Genomic DNA, 16,654 nt, shown 5'->3' with positions numbered 1-16,654 from the left:
CTTCCGCCGCCTAACTTTGCTTAAAAGTTCATTGTCACGACTAGTAAGTACCACAAAAACTATAAGGTATAATTCCAATAATTGAATAGGCACTATACCGTTAAGCGATTCGAACACAATCCGGGAGTAACGTAAAGACGTCGCATATAAAATGTATCTCAAAAATACGTGAAAACTAAGTATTAAGTAGGTAATTAACTTTTAGGAAGATTTATATGGCGCGTGGTATAGCTCGATTTTTCTCATTTTTGTGCACACAGTCACTACCATGGATGTCACTACCGTGGATGCCATAATATATTAAAAAACGGCCAAGTGCGAGTCGGACTCGCGCTCGAAGGGTTCCGTACCATTATCTATACAACATTAGACATTAGCAAAAAAACGGCAAAAAAAACAAGTTTGTTGTACGGGAGCCCCCCTTAAATATTTATTTTATTTTAATTTAATTAATTATTTTTAAAGTTATTAAATACAACCAAACATTCTGTGAAAAACTTGCTCGTTTGCATCCAGTCGTATAAAAAAAAAAAAAAAAAAAGAATATTTCCAGCGTCTACCTGTTACCGTTATTAATATCAAGCAAAAAACGGCAAAACAATCACGTCTGTTGTATGGGAGCCCCCCTTTAATACAAATTTTATTCCGTAATATGCATTTAAGTATGTATCTATCTATATCATTTGTTGTTATAGCGGCCACAGTAATACATAATTTGTGAAAATTTCAAGTGTTACTATTACGACTCAAAAGATAGAGCCCCTGACCGTGACAGACGGATGGACAGACAGACAGCGGAGTCTCAGTAATAGGGTTCCGTTGGCACCCTTTGAGTACGGAACCCTAAAAAAAAACCTTAATCTTATTTTGAATCGTTTTTTCGAAATAACAGAAAGCGTAATTACTTATACATCCACGGTAGTGAGGTCCATGGAAGTGACTGTGTGCACAAAAATGAGAAATGCCCAGCTAGGCAAGTAGATGATATTCGTAAAGAGGAGGAATTAGAGTAAAAGAGAAAGAAAATAAAGAAAGAAAAACACTGAAGATCGTTTCCAAATAGTTTCCGGAAGGGGAGCAAAGTGCTACCATGAGGCTGCACTCCCACCAGAGATGTGTAAGGATGTGTGGCGAGGAATATGTTTTTGATGAACCAATTACCAAAATTACCATTGAACTTAATTTACTTGTCATTGTAGTGGAAACAGCTGAGCGGAGCGAGGTTAGGGAGGTTAGGTAGGTAAATTTTAGGTAGGTTTGGACGACCAGATGGCCTAGTGGTTAGAGAACCTGACTACGAAGCTTGAGGTCCCGGGTTCGATTCCCGTGTCGGCGCAAATATTTGTATGAAAAATACGTATGTTTGTTCTCGGGTCTTGGGTGTTTATATGTTTAAGTATGTATCTATCTATATCATTATATTTATCCGTTGCTTAGTATCCATTACACAAGCTTTGCTAAGCTTACTTTGGGACTAGGTCGAATTGTCCGTGATATTTATTTATATTTATTTAAATGAAGCGTTTCTTTCTATTGCTTCATGAAAAACACACAAGGCAAACGTACGAGTGCTCGTCACTGTCCCAATAGTTGGCATCTTTAATCTTATGTCATTAGCAATAGAGATGACAGCAGGGTGTCGTCTACCTTTACCTCGCAACACATCCTCACACATGTCTTGTAGAAAAGCAGCCTAAGTTTTGAGATTTGTACTCGTAAATTGAAATGTAAGTATGTAAATTATTTTATTCTAATAGCGGCGACAAAGTAGTGCACTAAGGAAAAAATTGTTGTATTTACTATCAAATATAATGCTGTCGTAAAAACCACAACAAAAGAGAAAACAATTCATTACTTTCGTTAATCATCTATTGTTTTATTTTTCCTACTATAATGTATAAGCATTTTTTACTTATTTGTCATCGTTATTCCTTAGGCAGTGATATAAGTGTGGACGTAAATATCACAGTTCGTACAATCATCCACAGTTCGCACATTCATTTATATAGCCTAAACTACTAATTTAAAATTCTTGCACACTTAACTTATAAGGGTGCATTAATAAAGGATTGAAATTCCAACGAAATGAGACTTGCCTATTTTTTTGCGGAGACAAACCCGCAGAACGTAGCTAGATAACGAAAAACTAGAAAATGACAAGTTGAACTGAATGTAAATGTCGGATGTCGAATGTCGGATGTGTCTTATTAATTATTATTCGTGTAGATTAGTTAATCAAATCAACATAAAACAATGAGAACTAACACATATTAAACAGTAAAGAAAATACAGGTAGGTAAATCGAGATATTCCAAGGTGCCCTAATCACTTTAGAGCGATCTCTTCGAGGCAACCTTACTCCGTATATCCTTTATTTAATGGACATAAAATTAAATTATATAATATCATTCCTATGCCTATGGTGTCGAATATAATGTTTTCCTCCTCATTTCTATAGTTACTTACATACTTTTTTTAAACCAGCCATCAAATTATTTACTACGTCTTCTACTTCTATATGCACACTTAGGGTGTCAGATATTGTGCCGAGCGTGGTCCTAGCTAATTCTCCGAATTTACAAACAAGGCAATGCACACACATTAAGCAAACACTTCTGTCTACCGATATTGTGACCCAATTTTAGTTGTCCGTCATACTCGTAGTCGGAACGCAGGCTAATAAAAGAGAGCGTTAAACTTTTCTTTTTTTTAGGGTTCCGCAGCCAAAATGGCAAAAACGGAACGCTTATAGTTTCGCCAAGTCTGTCTGTCTGTCCGTCCGTCCGCGGCTTTGCTCAGGGACTATCAATGCTAGAAAGCTGTTTTTTTGCACGGATATATATGTAAACTATGCCAACAAAATGGTATAATAAAAAACTAAAAAAAATGGTTTTAGGTTACCTCCCATCTGCAAGGAATCAGTATTTTTTAATGACTATCTCCAACACATTAAGTTTAGCACATCCTCATACGTCAACAATACAGGACAATGCGTCTCCTTGTCTTTAATCATTATAAATATTACCGTCGTCAACTGGCTCTTCCACTTCATATGGCGTACCATTTACAACATTGTTACTTCTATTATCCTCAACCATGTTTTTCTCAAAGTTATTGTTCGCCTCAAGATTTATAAGAAGGCTTTTGTGGGAACACTTAAAGTTAATTTTTATAACAATAGCCGTGTAATTTTGAACGGTTTTGAAAATCGCTCGTGTTAAATTTCCATGTAGTGTTAGTCTTGGCCTTCTTTAGAAAAATTGGCCACAGGAATGATTTTTTGACTGTTTTGCTGTTCATTGCCAGAACAGTTCCTAGTTCACTTACAGCCGTCCCAAATGTTATGTTGACGACAGTGTTTTTCATTTGTTATACGGTAACACGAAAATAATAGTCTATATACTCTTTCGTGTAAGTATTTATGCTTGTACTACTTTATATTTTTTTCTGTGCGTGACTATCGTGGGAACTATGGCCCAAGCCCTCTTTTCTGAGAGGAGGCTGTGCCCAGTGGGACATATATAGGCTGGGATGATGATGATGATGACTATCGTAAAGATTCCTTAACTCATTCTTCAATTCAAATTCAAAGTATTTATTGTGTGTTACAGGTAATACATTACACAGGGTCGTGGTCTTACTAACTTTATTTCAGTGGATATGATAAGATTTCGTAAAACGTTTTTAAGAACCGATTTCGATCAAATATCTTGGACACGTAGGTTTTTAAAGATTGATTTTCAGATATCAATCGTAACGAATTTTTTTTATCGTATAGTTAATAACAAACGTCCCAATTTTGCGATCACGTCCATAAAGATTGTGGAAATCTTTGTATTTATAGTTTACCCAGTTGCACGTTTGGCATCCAGTCGCTCACAACCATTACAATCGTACAAATGTTCTTACTCAGTCTTTTTTTAGCTCTTTTGGTATACTGGTATTGTACATACATCTATGTATGGTTTGCTCTCGTTCTAATATCCATTTTTTGTAGAGGCCGCTCAGAATGAGTAGGCTTGTGTTGAAGTTCCCACGCAAGCTCAGTGTGGATTGAGAACTTCACACTCACTATTGAATATTTTCACTGGCGTACAGCAGCGCAGGTATCTTCTCGATGTTTTCCTTTACCGTAAATATCAAATTTATCTCGCACATGGGTTTCAAATAACACAGGTGTGAGCCTGAATTCGAATTCACAACCCTCTACTAGATAGGCCATAGGTCATACTGCTAGGCTACCACGATTTATTACGACAGTGACAGTGTTAGGAACTATTTAATACGTAGCACTTGTACTAAACAAGCCAAGCCTGGGTTCCACTAAAACGGAGAAATGGAATCGATCAATGCATTACCTGAAATCCACGTCACATTATATTTGTTGATTGAGTTCTTCTTGTATCTCTGCTAGACTCAATAGAAGCGCACCCTGGCGTCTATGGGCATGTCATCGAAGGTAGGTCACGATATCACGAAGATACTATCAGCGTGATCGATTTTGATCGTATTGCTATCTTAATCACGACCTACATTATCAAAGGGGCATGTTTAAAGATTAAAAGGAAACGAAAAACTACGCATTTCATTTATTGTAAAATAATTACCAATAGGTTCAAAAATAAATACGATTTACGAAATATTTTAATTTAGAACGACGAGAGAAAACTTCAATTGCACTTACTTAATGCAAAGATCTATTGGTAAAAAAGAGTAGAAAAAGAGGTAAAAAAAAACAATAATAATATATGCAGAAGAAAAAATTAAGCACCTAGACAGAAAGAAGATAAGTGAACTAATAAGCATCGATCTCCAAACTTACCATCATAACTGCTATTCTGGTATATACAAATACTTATATTAAGAAAATGTAATCCATAAAAATGTGTGCTAGTAATACCATTTGTGACGTTGACAATTAACACTGACTGGCTAAACAGAACGACATACAAAGGGCGGTCTAATCTCTTTATGTTCACGTCATATTGATCAAACAATCCTTCCTGAGTCTTGTATCTACCATCACAGGACAGCCGAAGGTCTTGTCTCCACAAATATTTACAGAAAAAGATTTTATGCTATTGCATAGCAAGCAACTTGATGCACCTTTTAGTTTTACTTCAATACTCGTATAAATATTCCTTTAACAACTTATTCGATTAATGTTGAACAAAATTTAAAAATACTGTTTTCAAAGATAGATTTTTGCTCTCCTTGTCTATAAAAAATACCTTGAGATATGGCTCTAGTACTACATCAATCAAATTGTTGACGTTATCATTCTCTAACGCTGGTCTCTTTAATCCTATTGAGATTGAGTCATGTAGTATCACCAGTCGTCTGTGATTACCCGTTCAGTTCAGTTTTTGTTTGTTTCGTCGTTCTTAACTTAAAAGCATCCTTGGCTACATCACACCACATGTCTAACAGATATTTCGAGAGTAACTAATCTATTTCCCTATTTACTTCAGTATTTATCATCCGAATCGAAATGCGTACCGTCTGCGGGTTCTTTGAATGCGTGTTTAAGTTCAACCTTGAGTTATTTTTCTTACGTCTATGTAAATAGTGGAATGGAATCTGTTTGTGTAAATTTTTCATCTTCTTCCTGCGATATGTACTCATTCATTAGCTTTACTTATTATTCTAATTATTCATTAGTGTTAGAGGAATAGAAGATAATTTTATTATTATTATAAACACGGTTGAATTTTTGAAATAATAGCTCGGTTTCCACGTGGAAACTAAATATTTGTTACATGATTGCGTAAATTGCAATGATAACTTAATGATACGTAGATGATAAATTAGGTGGTGCCACAATAATTACATTCTTATTATTAATGCCAGAATGATAGGATCAATCACGTTTATGATATTTTTATTACTTATATAACATTATTTGGACATGGAAAGTAGGTTTCGTAAAATGACGGCAGTCAAAGAATGTATGACTACATCAAATAAACAATGTGTTTAATGACTAATTAGACGTTGAACATAAACTTATCTGAAAGACACATACAAATAGCTGACGTCGTATTTAACGGTGACAAAACATTAAAAAAAACTTAAACACCCAAAATCCCGAAGAGACTGACGTTACCTAAATATTTGATATTTGAAATTCGGATGATAGTGTTATCATCATCTTAACTTAACAATCAGGGACGTGTCACCATGCATCATCATTCATCATCCGAGATCTCGACGTGATTCTAAGATATGTGCCATTTTGATAACATTTGTTACTACGTCGTCTCCAGTATGGTTTTCTCCAAAATATTACATAACTAGGTATGTAACTCCAGCATTTACAACTTTAGCGTCATTCTTATTTAGGTCTTTACCACCTCCAGTACTTTTATCAGACACGTCACAAATCAGAATCATTTCACGTGCAACATCAATTATTTCATTATCTTAATTATAATCTTAAAGCGTCACCAGTGCATCAATCACCGTATCTTAATCCTCTGTTATGTCTTGAAATTACTTAACAAAATTTACAGTGTTATCAATTTTATTTTTCGCCAGCCTATCTTCCACGGAATCAAACAGTATTAAGTAACCAGTGATTTGAAGTGTGTGATCAGTATTACAAGTGATATTTTTGGATAAATATTTACTGAAACATGTGTGCTACAAGTAGTGAACCCAGTTAGTGAAGATGGTAGTGAGGTGACGAAGGGGGGGCCGACTGGCGGAGTTCGTCGCATACAGAAACATTCCACTATTAAAAATAGTAACCAAGGGCCCGGTGGAACAAAGCAAGGACACCTGCAAAATGACCAAGGGCCCTCGGAAAGTCAAGCTAGTCATCGTAGTCAATAATAAGAAAGAGTAAGTACTAACATTTTTATTTAAAAAGAAGACGACATGAATAAGTCCCGATCATATTTTCGCAAAAATATTTTAGTTTTGAATTTGTCAGCAATTTTTTTAACATCAAATGGAATCAAATAAATAAAGCAGAATATTGGGAACCGATGTAAAATCTGAATTTACAGGAATCTTTTCGTGTCGTTTATCTTAATCTTTATTTTCTTTTTTGCTTTGTGATTTTACTATAAGATGCTGTATAGCAAGCAAGAACTAATGTTTAAATTCAATTAAAAGATAGAGTTTTAAAATCATCAATTTGTATTATACCTACCTACCTACACATATAAGATATTATGTTCAAGCTGTAGAGTAGATTAGAAGAAAAGTTAATATAAAGAAAAACTTTCCCAGTTTAAAATTTCTAGAGTATTTTCAAGTTCAACTTTATTTTCTTAATTATTTAGGTATTATAAAATTTTAAGAAGAACTTTCAGGTTATTCTTTTGAAATATTCTAATGTTGAGTTGTACTTATGCTTGATGTAGACGATCGACCAATATTGGTAAATTGGAACCTAAACTTTGAAGTTACGAGATCATAAACATTGTGTCGTGTTAATATTTACTGATATCTAAAACATTGTTGGATCTAAGTCACCTTAGCTTAACCTTAAAGAAAACCTATCTAGATTTTTTGCCGTCCTAACTCTCTATAGAAACTGCGTAACTCAAGGTTAAATTAACTTGCTGTGACGCAGCGTAAAGTTACACTTAACTATTAGTTAAAGAGTTGTCAGAGACCATCCGTTTGGCGTTCCGGTCAAGGCGGACGAAGCCAGGTTTTTTTTAAATGTATTCACGGATATTATTTCAAAGTACAGTCACTGCATTAATATCTGCCACAGCGGAGCGTGCAAAAATATCTCATACGTCCTACCGACCCTAGGAAATAGCTTTGCTGTGTCAGATATTGGTGCTGATGATTATACCATCAGCCAAATATGTGGTCTACCACCCTAAAGCTGATAATCGCTTGCATGTCATAAAACAATAATGCCAATAGATTTATCTGTCAATCTGAAAGTTCGACTAAAGCGGCGTATTCATCTGATAGGAACTTTTTTTAAATTGATAGATTTATTTGGCTGATGGTACATCGTAAGGTCCGTTTGTCCATTACGAAACTGTATCTCCAGATCTGTAATAGCTAGACGGCTAAAATTTATCCATACTAGGTATTTCTATTGCCACTTCAACTACCTACAAATAAAAATAAAATTGTCATCAAGGAGGGCCTTAACCTAACCCTAATATAAAATGATCTTCTGGCACTGTGCTTTCATACATACAACCGTTTATAGTATATGCTTTGTCATACTCATACTACTTTGCACGAAATCCTTGGTACACGAGCCCAACTCGCGCTTGGCTGTTTTTTTATCATTGAACTTAATGATAATGTTGTCGCGTCATGACATATTCCACGTCATCTGTTGCATCCGATGGTCTTGAGGGCATCCGGTCATTAAGGTACAGATCCAGACGTGATTAGCAACTTAGGTAATACTCTTGAGTCTGCTGTGCAAAAATGGCCCGCGGGCAGCATGCGGCCCACCGAGCATTTGCGGTCCAAGATCAAATTTGAAATTCCATTTTGAACAGGCAAATGTATTCTCGGGCACCGGTGCAGAGGTAGACCTAAGTAATTCAGAAGGCAACAGGCAATTCTTAACCTGCTGTGGAGGTGGCAGTGCAACTGGCGCCACAGTACAGAAAAACCGGCCAAGAGCGTGTCGGACACGCCCAGGATAGGGTTCCGTAGACATTACGAAAAAATCAAGTAATATTTTTCTAAGGATTTCGTATTGTGTACGGCATCTTCCAAGTTTAGGTATGTTTATACCTTATTTAAGTAATGAAAATTTGCACTTAAAAGTTGAATATTTCGCAAACAGATCACTGAATTCAAAAATCGTCTAAGCAACTCCCCAATTGATTTAAAGGACCTATCCAACGATACCCCTTCTCGAAAAAAAGTGTGATTTCTTGCCTTCTACAACGCAGAACTGTAATCCGGGGTTTGTGTAGGCAATAGAGAGCACTGCTGCCCTCACATTAGGTCCCTAAGCCACTCTTATAAGGTACACACAAGGGTACAATAGAGAATGGAAGATTTTTGGTATTCAAATTCAACTGATCAAATCAACGCTCATTTAATAAAATAGATAAGTAAGTACATACATTATGACTACGTACATACATACGGAAACTACATACATATGTAGTCTCCTTGGTAACAAAAAAATCTCTACCGGTTCATCCATATGAAATAATTCTTAAATGTAAGCAATAGAGTAGGATTTTGTGCAATCCAACAAAGTACTTCATAATAAAAACGAATCTATAAAATATGAGCAAAATACGACATACTACATCAATGGTACGATCTTGTGAATGAACGAGTCATTATATGTAAATCTGTTATCGCATAATGGACTTAATTAGTTGAGGCAATAAGTAGATGATAGCTTGTATCCGCTGGCGAGGTGCAAACAATTGTTTAAGAGCTGGGTTAAAACGACGAGAAAAATGGTGATAATTAGCAAAACACTTAGTTGATAATTTAAACATGTTTCAAAACTTTGTGAGCAGGTTTAAATAGTGGGGTTTTTTCCTGGGTAAAAAGTAGAGGTCTAAAAAGCAGTTGGTTGGTTGGTTGGTAAGTACGTCAAGTGTAGAAGCAAGATGAAAGTAAGCAACCATTGGTCTAATAGCCAAACTGTCCGTACCAACTGGTCCGCAAAGCGAAAGTGCAAAGCGGAGCTCCGTCGATTTTAAGTCAAAGAATTTAAGACCAGTTGCTACTTAGACCAGATGCTACTTAGACCAGTTGCTTCTTAGACCACTTGCTATTTAGACTAATTGCTAATTTGCTAGTTAGACCAGCTGCTGTTTAGATGAAATTATACTAACCCATTTTATTGAATCGAGCGTTACTTTGCTCAATGAACGTAATCATACCAAAAAGTCGAAGGGGGGAAAGGGATAAAAGTACAATTGCCATATTTTCTGAAAGACCGTCAACAATCGTGTGTCGTACGGCTCACTGACGACACGCGGAAGCGTTTAGTTGTCATCTGAGTGTAACGAGCATCACGCCGATTTGGTGCGCCCTTGGTTCGCGTCAATCGCTCGTTGATGGCGGAAGGTCGGCGGTGCAAGCGGTCTCTATAGCCGACAGTTTAAAAGATTAGACCGTTACCATTAATGAAACGAAATATCCAGGGCCGGATTTAGGGGAGGGCATCCGGGGCTACAGCCAACAATAGAGACTTCAGAATTGTTTTTTTAAATTCTGACCAATACTCGTAAACAACTTTTCCTTTGATTTTTTTTTTCGCTGTTTTACCTTTACCTATAGTAATTTGTACAAACATAACTAAAAGTATACTGTTCATTTTATTTGGAAATAGGTTGGGCGGGGAGGTTCCCACTCCTCAGTTCCCCAAGGCTTCCACACCTCTAAATCCGGCCCTGGAAATATCTCTTGGTGGCTTTAGTATCGAACCCATTTGTCGTTACAGCCTTGCTTCATCATTCAGACGTCCCATTGTTGGGCACAGGGCTGCTCAAAATAAGTGGACTTGGGCCGCACTTCCCACGCGGGCTACTGAGCCCCATACTGCCCCATACGCACTGGCGTATTGCGAATTTCACACACACCGTTGAATTGTCTGCGCAATCCTCATGATGTTTTCCTTCATCGCAAAGCTCGTGGTTTTCAAATGTAACTGCGTACATGAATTTTGTAAAATTCAGAGGTAGTCCGAGTTTGAACCTGCGATCTTCTGCTTGAGAGACCATAAGTCAAACCATTGGGCCATCACAGCTTATTTACTACATTCACATTCATCTAGAGGTAGTGAAATTATTTAGGTATAATATAAATTAAATTAAAGAAATATCGTAGAAGTTTTTTCCTTGCCTCGAATACGCTCTAAAATTTTCAAGATCATGGAATATTAAGTTAGTAGCGATAATAAAAATAAATAAAATTGGGCGTCGATAATTTTATACGCGCTTTTTTGACATGGCGAGTTAAAAATATATTAAAATGCTATTTATATCTCTGAACAGTCGTATTTGAATGGTTATCGTAATTATAACAAACAATAAAACATAATAGTGTCATTGTGGACGGCCAAGGCCGAATGATTTGCTGTCCGATCTTTTTGTATTTACTTATAGTACTAGCCAGTACGTAGAATGAAAACAAGACAGTTATTTGTTTCCTTTAGTTATTACAAGTAATATAAGAAATAGGTAGGTCAAGAAAGAAAAATGCTATAAACTGAGACGCAGTGAAACAGGCGGTTAGAGTCGCAAAACTCAACCTTTCGAATGTACTTACAATTTTTCTTCCTTGCCTCTCAAAGTAGTAAAAGGGCCCGTATTTATTTAGTGTAGATGTTTGTGAATTGTAAGTTCGAGGACTCCTATAGCAACGATGTCATTTCTCTCATTGATAAGTTTTCTCGCTTACGATTGCGTGAGTTATCGGAGAATCGAATCTGAAAAACAAAGTCCTTGTATTATCAACCTCATATGTGCTTTGCCCCTTTTTATGACAGTTACTGCATTAGAAAATAAACATCATGTTGACTTCAAATTGACAATAATCTTAAATATGTTAATACGTACCTACAGCTGATTTTGAAGCTTAGATAAAAGAATTTCTGGATCGACTACTCTTTGACCTTGTCCCAACTGTCAAGTTCCATCACCGTGCACAACATACCTTCAATCGCCTCTTTTCCAACGAAGAGGCAGGCAGACACTATTTGTTTCCACCTGCTACGATCCTGACACACATCTTTCGCTCCATCAACACTCTCTTTTTACATACATACATGCTGGCCGATTTCTAGTACTATTGACCTGACCTTTCATTAGGACACCGTACAACTCTGCGTTAAAGTAGTTTCTATCAATACCTCGATGAATGGTGCTCCTCTACTAAACGGTTTAACAAGTGTTTCTGGAACATGAAAATTTCGAGAGTACTAGCTGCAGTTTTTCCAACATACTGGTCAGGGTGCCTTCAAAAGACTGGAGGTTTCCATGGGTGGCGGTGATCACTTATCAACAAATGAACCCAACAGTAAAATACCTTTCTTTTTTTGTTAGCTAATCACGACTCTCTGTAAATTTAGTAGTTACTTAACAATTAAAATCAACCTCGAAAAGCATTGCTGCTTCAAAAGCATTGTTTTCAGAGGTTTTTCACTTATCTCCTACGAGTAGTTTATGATTTCTTATAATAATAATCCCTTGACAGTTGAAAAGCATGATGAATCAACCTTGAGCCTAACCCAAGCGTGAAGCCATAATGTTTAGTACATAATTAATTAAAGGTCCAATCATCTTTGTCCTTCACTAGCATCTGGTATTCAAATTCCATCTCATCTAAATTGTGTGCCTTCTTCAATCAACCAAAAGATGAACTCTGATCCTAGAAAAGTAGTAGTTTTAATAAGATCAAGTTACGCTGGTGGTTGGGCTTGGTTTTGTCCACAGTGCTTTGATTAATTAACATAGTCAACTTTGGGAATTGGATCACATCGCTATGATCAAAGGAAATTAATAGTGATATGCGCTTCAAGGTTCCGGCTGAATCAGTGTTACAAGCATTGTTTATTTTGTCACTTTTATCCATTTACGGTTCTATATTACTACGGTTATTAAATTATACAATTTCTTAAGCTTTTCATGAAGCTCTAGTACCTCTTGTAGTATGATGAAGCTAAGAAAATCATCAAACAAAAAAAGATCGATTCAATAATCTAATTAAAGTCACTGCTAATATCTAAACTAACATTTTGTTTCTGAAAACAACAACCAGCTTTTTGATCCAAAAAAATTCCTGCAAACTCTCCACAACCCGGTGGGCTCTGGGAACCATTAGTTGAATGGATCAAATTTCTATCGACAAATGTTAGGTCAGAATCTGTCAGTATTATTTACATCACGTGTGTCATTAGGCTATAATGACGGGAAACCACGGTTTCCGTGTGACAATGACCGTCATTATGCCATCTGCATCAGTGCATGAGAACTTACCATTCAAGGTCCTATGGGTAGTCCTTGTCACCCCTGTAGCATTATTCTCTTTCATGCGCGAAATGTAATTGGGTTGATTCTGACTTTTTGATTTCTATTAGTATGTAGGAAATTGAATCACGTTGTAGGGTGGAACCTTTATGCTACTAATATCACGTTTGCCAAAGAAATCATAGCGAAATTGATTATATAAAGATTTCCCTGGTACGTACTTCAGTTTCCTTGAATTTATTTTAATCGTAATTTAAAGCTTAATTTTGAATTTCAAAATTTGTGGTCAACTGTCAAAATAAAAACTGCTTCAGTGCCGAAAACAAAAATGTGGGGAAAATAATTCCAAAATTATGACAGTAGCATTCAGCGAAAGTCATGAAAACACTTATATGCGTCGTCTGCAAAACATTTTACTCGTCATAAGACATTTTATCTACATCCATATCATAACTTCCCTATAATATGTTCAGAGACGATAAGCAAATGACCTACATTAAGAAACTTCTATCTGTGGTTGCATATTAATGTTGAGGTACAGTATACTTTAATTACATGCAAATTTCGAACATCTTAAAAAAACAAAATGCAAACAAGTTGCGATAATCGAATTAGTAGATTTGTAATTTCCATACCATTTTTTGAATTGCGAATATTACAATCCATTTGAGAATCAAAATCGACTCAAGTCTAGATTACTTATGAATTAAAAAAACTATAAATGTCACTGTCAGTCATTTATTGAAACTGAGGTTTTATGCCTGCCTACAAACAAGAAAATCCAGGTATATCTGAACATATTGTAGAAAACTTATGATATGCATGTATATAAAATTGTGTGTGCGACTGTATATAATTAGGCATTATGTATCAGTCACATAAATAACTATAAAATATCTTCGAACGACATTGTCAAAGCCTTGATGCGTCATTTAAACAATAGATGTCGCTGCTTCAATGAGTGACGTCACACTTAAGGCCGCCGTGAGTGAAGCTTTTACTACGCTGACGCAGGCGCAAGGAATTATGATTCTATAGAAACTAGACTAGACAATTACTATACTAATTACCTACATTTCGTACAAAAGAATCTTTATTTGTCTGGTTGTCAAGACACGAGTATAATTATGTAAGCGCCACGAATTTAATTTAAATATAGGTACCATCAGCCAAATATGTGGTCTACCACCCTAAAGTTGATAATCGTTTACATGTCATAAAACAATAATGCCAATAGACGTGTCTGTCAACTTGAAATTTCGACTTTAGCGACATATCATTTGATAGGAACTTGTTTAAAAATTGATAGATAACTTATTTGGATGATGGTACATGTTGTTTTAAAAAAAATACCCGGAATATTTCAGTAAGTGTTTGTTTTTGACTTGATTTGACTGAACATCAGTGTTCATCCGTCTTCTGTGTGTGTATTCGTGAGATCAGGCTTCTTTTCTGCAATGTTTGATTGAAAATGTAGTCACGCCTTTGACGCAAAACACATTGGACGTCGAACAAAGTGCAGAAAGTTGACAATTTCAATAAAAAATCTCGAAAAGCTTCACAGGGATGTTCAGTCAAAAGTAACCCTGAAACCTGCTGAAGTATTAAAGATAAATTATAGGGCGTCAGTGCCCTAAGATTTATACTTAACACTAGTGTTTACCTGTGGGAATATATCGGAATAAAAGGTAGCCTATGTTTTATTTCAAATGTTCAGCTATCTACATACCAAATTTCATCCAAATCCGTCCAGCCGTTTCAGCGTGAAGATACTCACTCACTCACTCACTCACTCACAAACTTTCGCATTTATAATATTAGTAGGATCTCAGTAGGTTTCATGGTTAGTACACGTAGCGACATCTATTGTCGTTTTAAAGTACTTATAAAGTTTGCTTGAAATTTATAACTGCATTTAAAGATAGGAAGTTAATTACAAATATTTAGTTACAAAATTACCTACGCTAGTTGTGTTATATCATAAATCCAGTCTGATTATGGATTAACTGATAAATTAGCTTAGATATACGCCTGCTTGAATATTTTGATGCGGTGTTTAACATTATCAGGTAAAAGAATTAAAAAGATAGTGGAAAAATTGTATACTTTGGCACTCGTACTATTTTTACTAGATTTTATTTCATTTGCGATATTCCTCCCACTTTCAGTGATGGGATTAACTTGTATTTTATTACGGATTATAATGAAAATGCTTGCAACACAGTCAGCATAAATGCTTGTTTTTAAAAAAAGCTATGTACAGTCACCAGCATTAATATCTGCCACAGCGGAGCGTGCAAAAATATCTGACACGTCCTTCCGGCCCTAGAAATAGAGTCGTATCAGATATTTATGCACGCTTGTTGTATGAGTTTATAGGTACATAACTTTGTGATTTGTATCATAATAGTGTATTTCAATTAAACGGGCAGATTTTTTACTTAAACCACAATGGACACTAACCTTACCAACAAAAAGTTGAGAAACCCCCGACTTTGTCACTTCAAAGTTTAATATCTCAAAAACGGCTTAACCGATTTTGATGAAACGTCTAAGAACCATCGCTAGAAAACTTGCTTTTAAATAAACTACGGTGCCATAGACAGACGCACAGACAGACACACATAGCGGTCAAACTTATAACACCTCTCTTTTTGCATCGGGGGTTAAAAAGATCTCCCAAATATTTTATCCTTGTACTTAATTTCTTTGATATAATTCAGGCAACAAACCAAAAAGTTTCGACATAGACGAAATGAAAGGTTTGCCAATAAATGTCAAAAAAATAATCACGAAATGAAAAAAAAAACTGTGTGCTAAATGTCAAAATTGGCAAAGGATGCAATATGCCACTTACGTCATTTCAACTGAACGAGTTTCGCAGAAATGGACTTCAGTTTCTGTAATCACGCTGTAGTATCATGCGAAGTAACCCAGGATCAATCAAACGATATCAAATATCTAAGCGACTTAATCTGCGGATTGGTGCGAAATGCCACGGAAAATTATACTGTTTATATATTTATTTATTATGTAAAATGCGGTGAAAATTATTCTATTAAATGTACGGTGATTCATTAAAGTTGTGTCATGATTAATGAATTTTATTATGATTTGTAATGTTTTAATTATAAAAACTCACAGATTTGTTGCGTTGGAAAACACGTATGTAAGGCAAGTATCGTTGTAAAAAAGACAAAATTTATTCATTTACTTTGCAATATGGGGATTGGTCAAAAAAATTCTGTAAGCGTCGATTGCGATTGGTTATTTTATTGATAATTTTTATTTGTATCAAAACACTTCATCCAAATTTCATCATCCATCCCAGCCTATATACGTCCCACGCGGGCCCAGTGCGGATTGGGAACTTCACACGCACCATTGAATTGCTTCGCAGGTATGTGCAGGTTTCCTCACGATGTTTTCCTTTACCGCAAAGCTCGTGGTAAATTTCAAATGTAATTCCGCACATGAATTTCGAAAAACTCAGAGGTGCGAGCCGGGGTTTGAACCCACGACCCTCTGTTTGAGAGGCGATAGATCAAACCACTAGGCCACCACGGCTTCATCCAAATTTAATTCCTTACAAACGTAAATTACCACGCGACATTCTGTAGATTAATATAAAAATAAAAAAGCAAGCTCCACTATCTTATCTAAAGTATTACTCAATACTTAATAAGGTAAAAGGAAAAACACTGGTACGTATATTATAC

The 16,654-nt window shown here is 35.8% G+C and overlaps 1 protein-coding gene across 2 annotated transcripts in view; it reads left to right on the top strand.

Annotated features, from left to right (window-relative positions):
• Mitf (transcription factor Mitf) overlaps positions 1–16,654 on the top strand; it is a 190,514-nt gene that overhangs the window by 157,346 nt on the left and 16,514 nt on the right. Inside the window, exon 1 of one of the 2 annotated variants that reach the window (XM_074102599.1) lies at positions 6,423–6,843. The exons of the other annotated variant lie outside the window; for it this stretch is intronic. Coding sequence (XP_073958700.1) covers positions 6,788–6,843 — 56 coding nt within the window. The 5' untranslated portion in view covers positions 6,423–6,787. Of the gene's footprint in view, positions 1–6,422; positions 6,844–16,654 lie in introns of those variants that run through there. 2 annotated transcript variants of the gene reach the window in all.

This window comes from Choristoneura fumiferana, chromosome 19, assembly GCF_025370935.1.
Source record: "Choristoneura fumiferana chromosome 19, NRCan_CFum_1, whole genome shotgun sequence".
In the NCBI taxonomy this organism is placed as follows: domain Eukaryota; kingdom Metazoa; phylum Arthropoda; class Insecta; order Lepidoptera; family Tortricidae; genus Choristoneura; species Choristoneura fumiferana.
The sequence above is the reverse complement of the archived record's forward strand: the minus strand, read 5'-3'. Positions and strand labels throughout refer to the sequence as shown.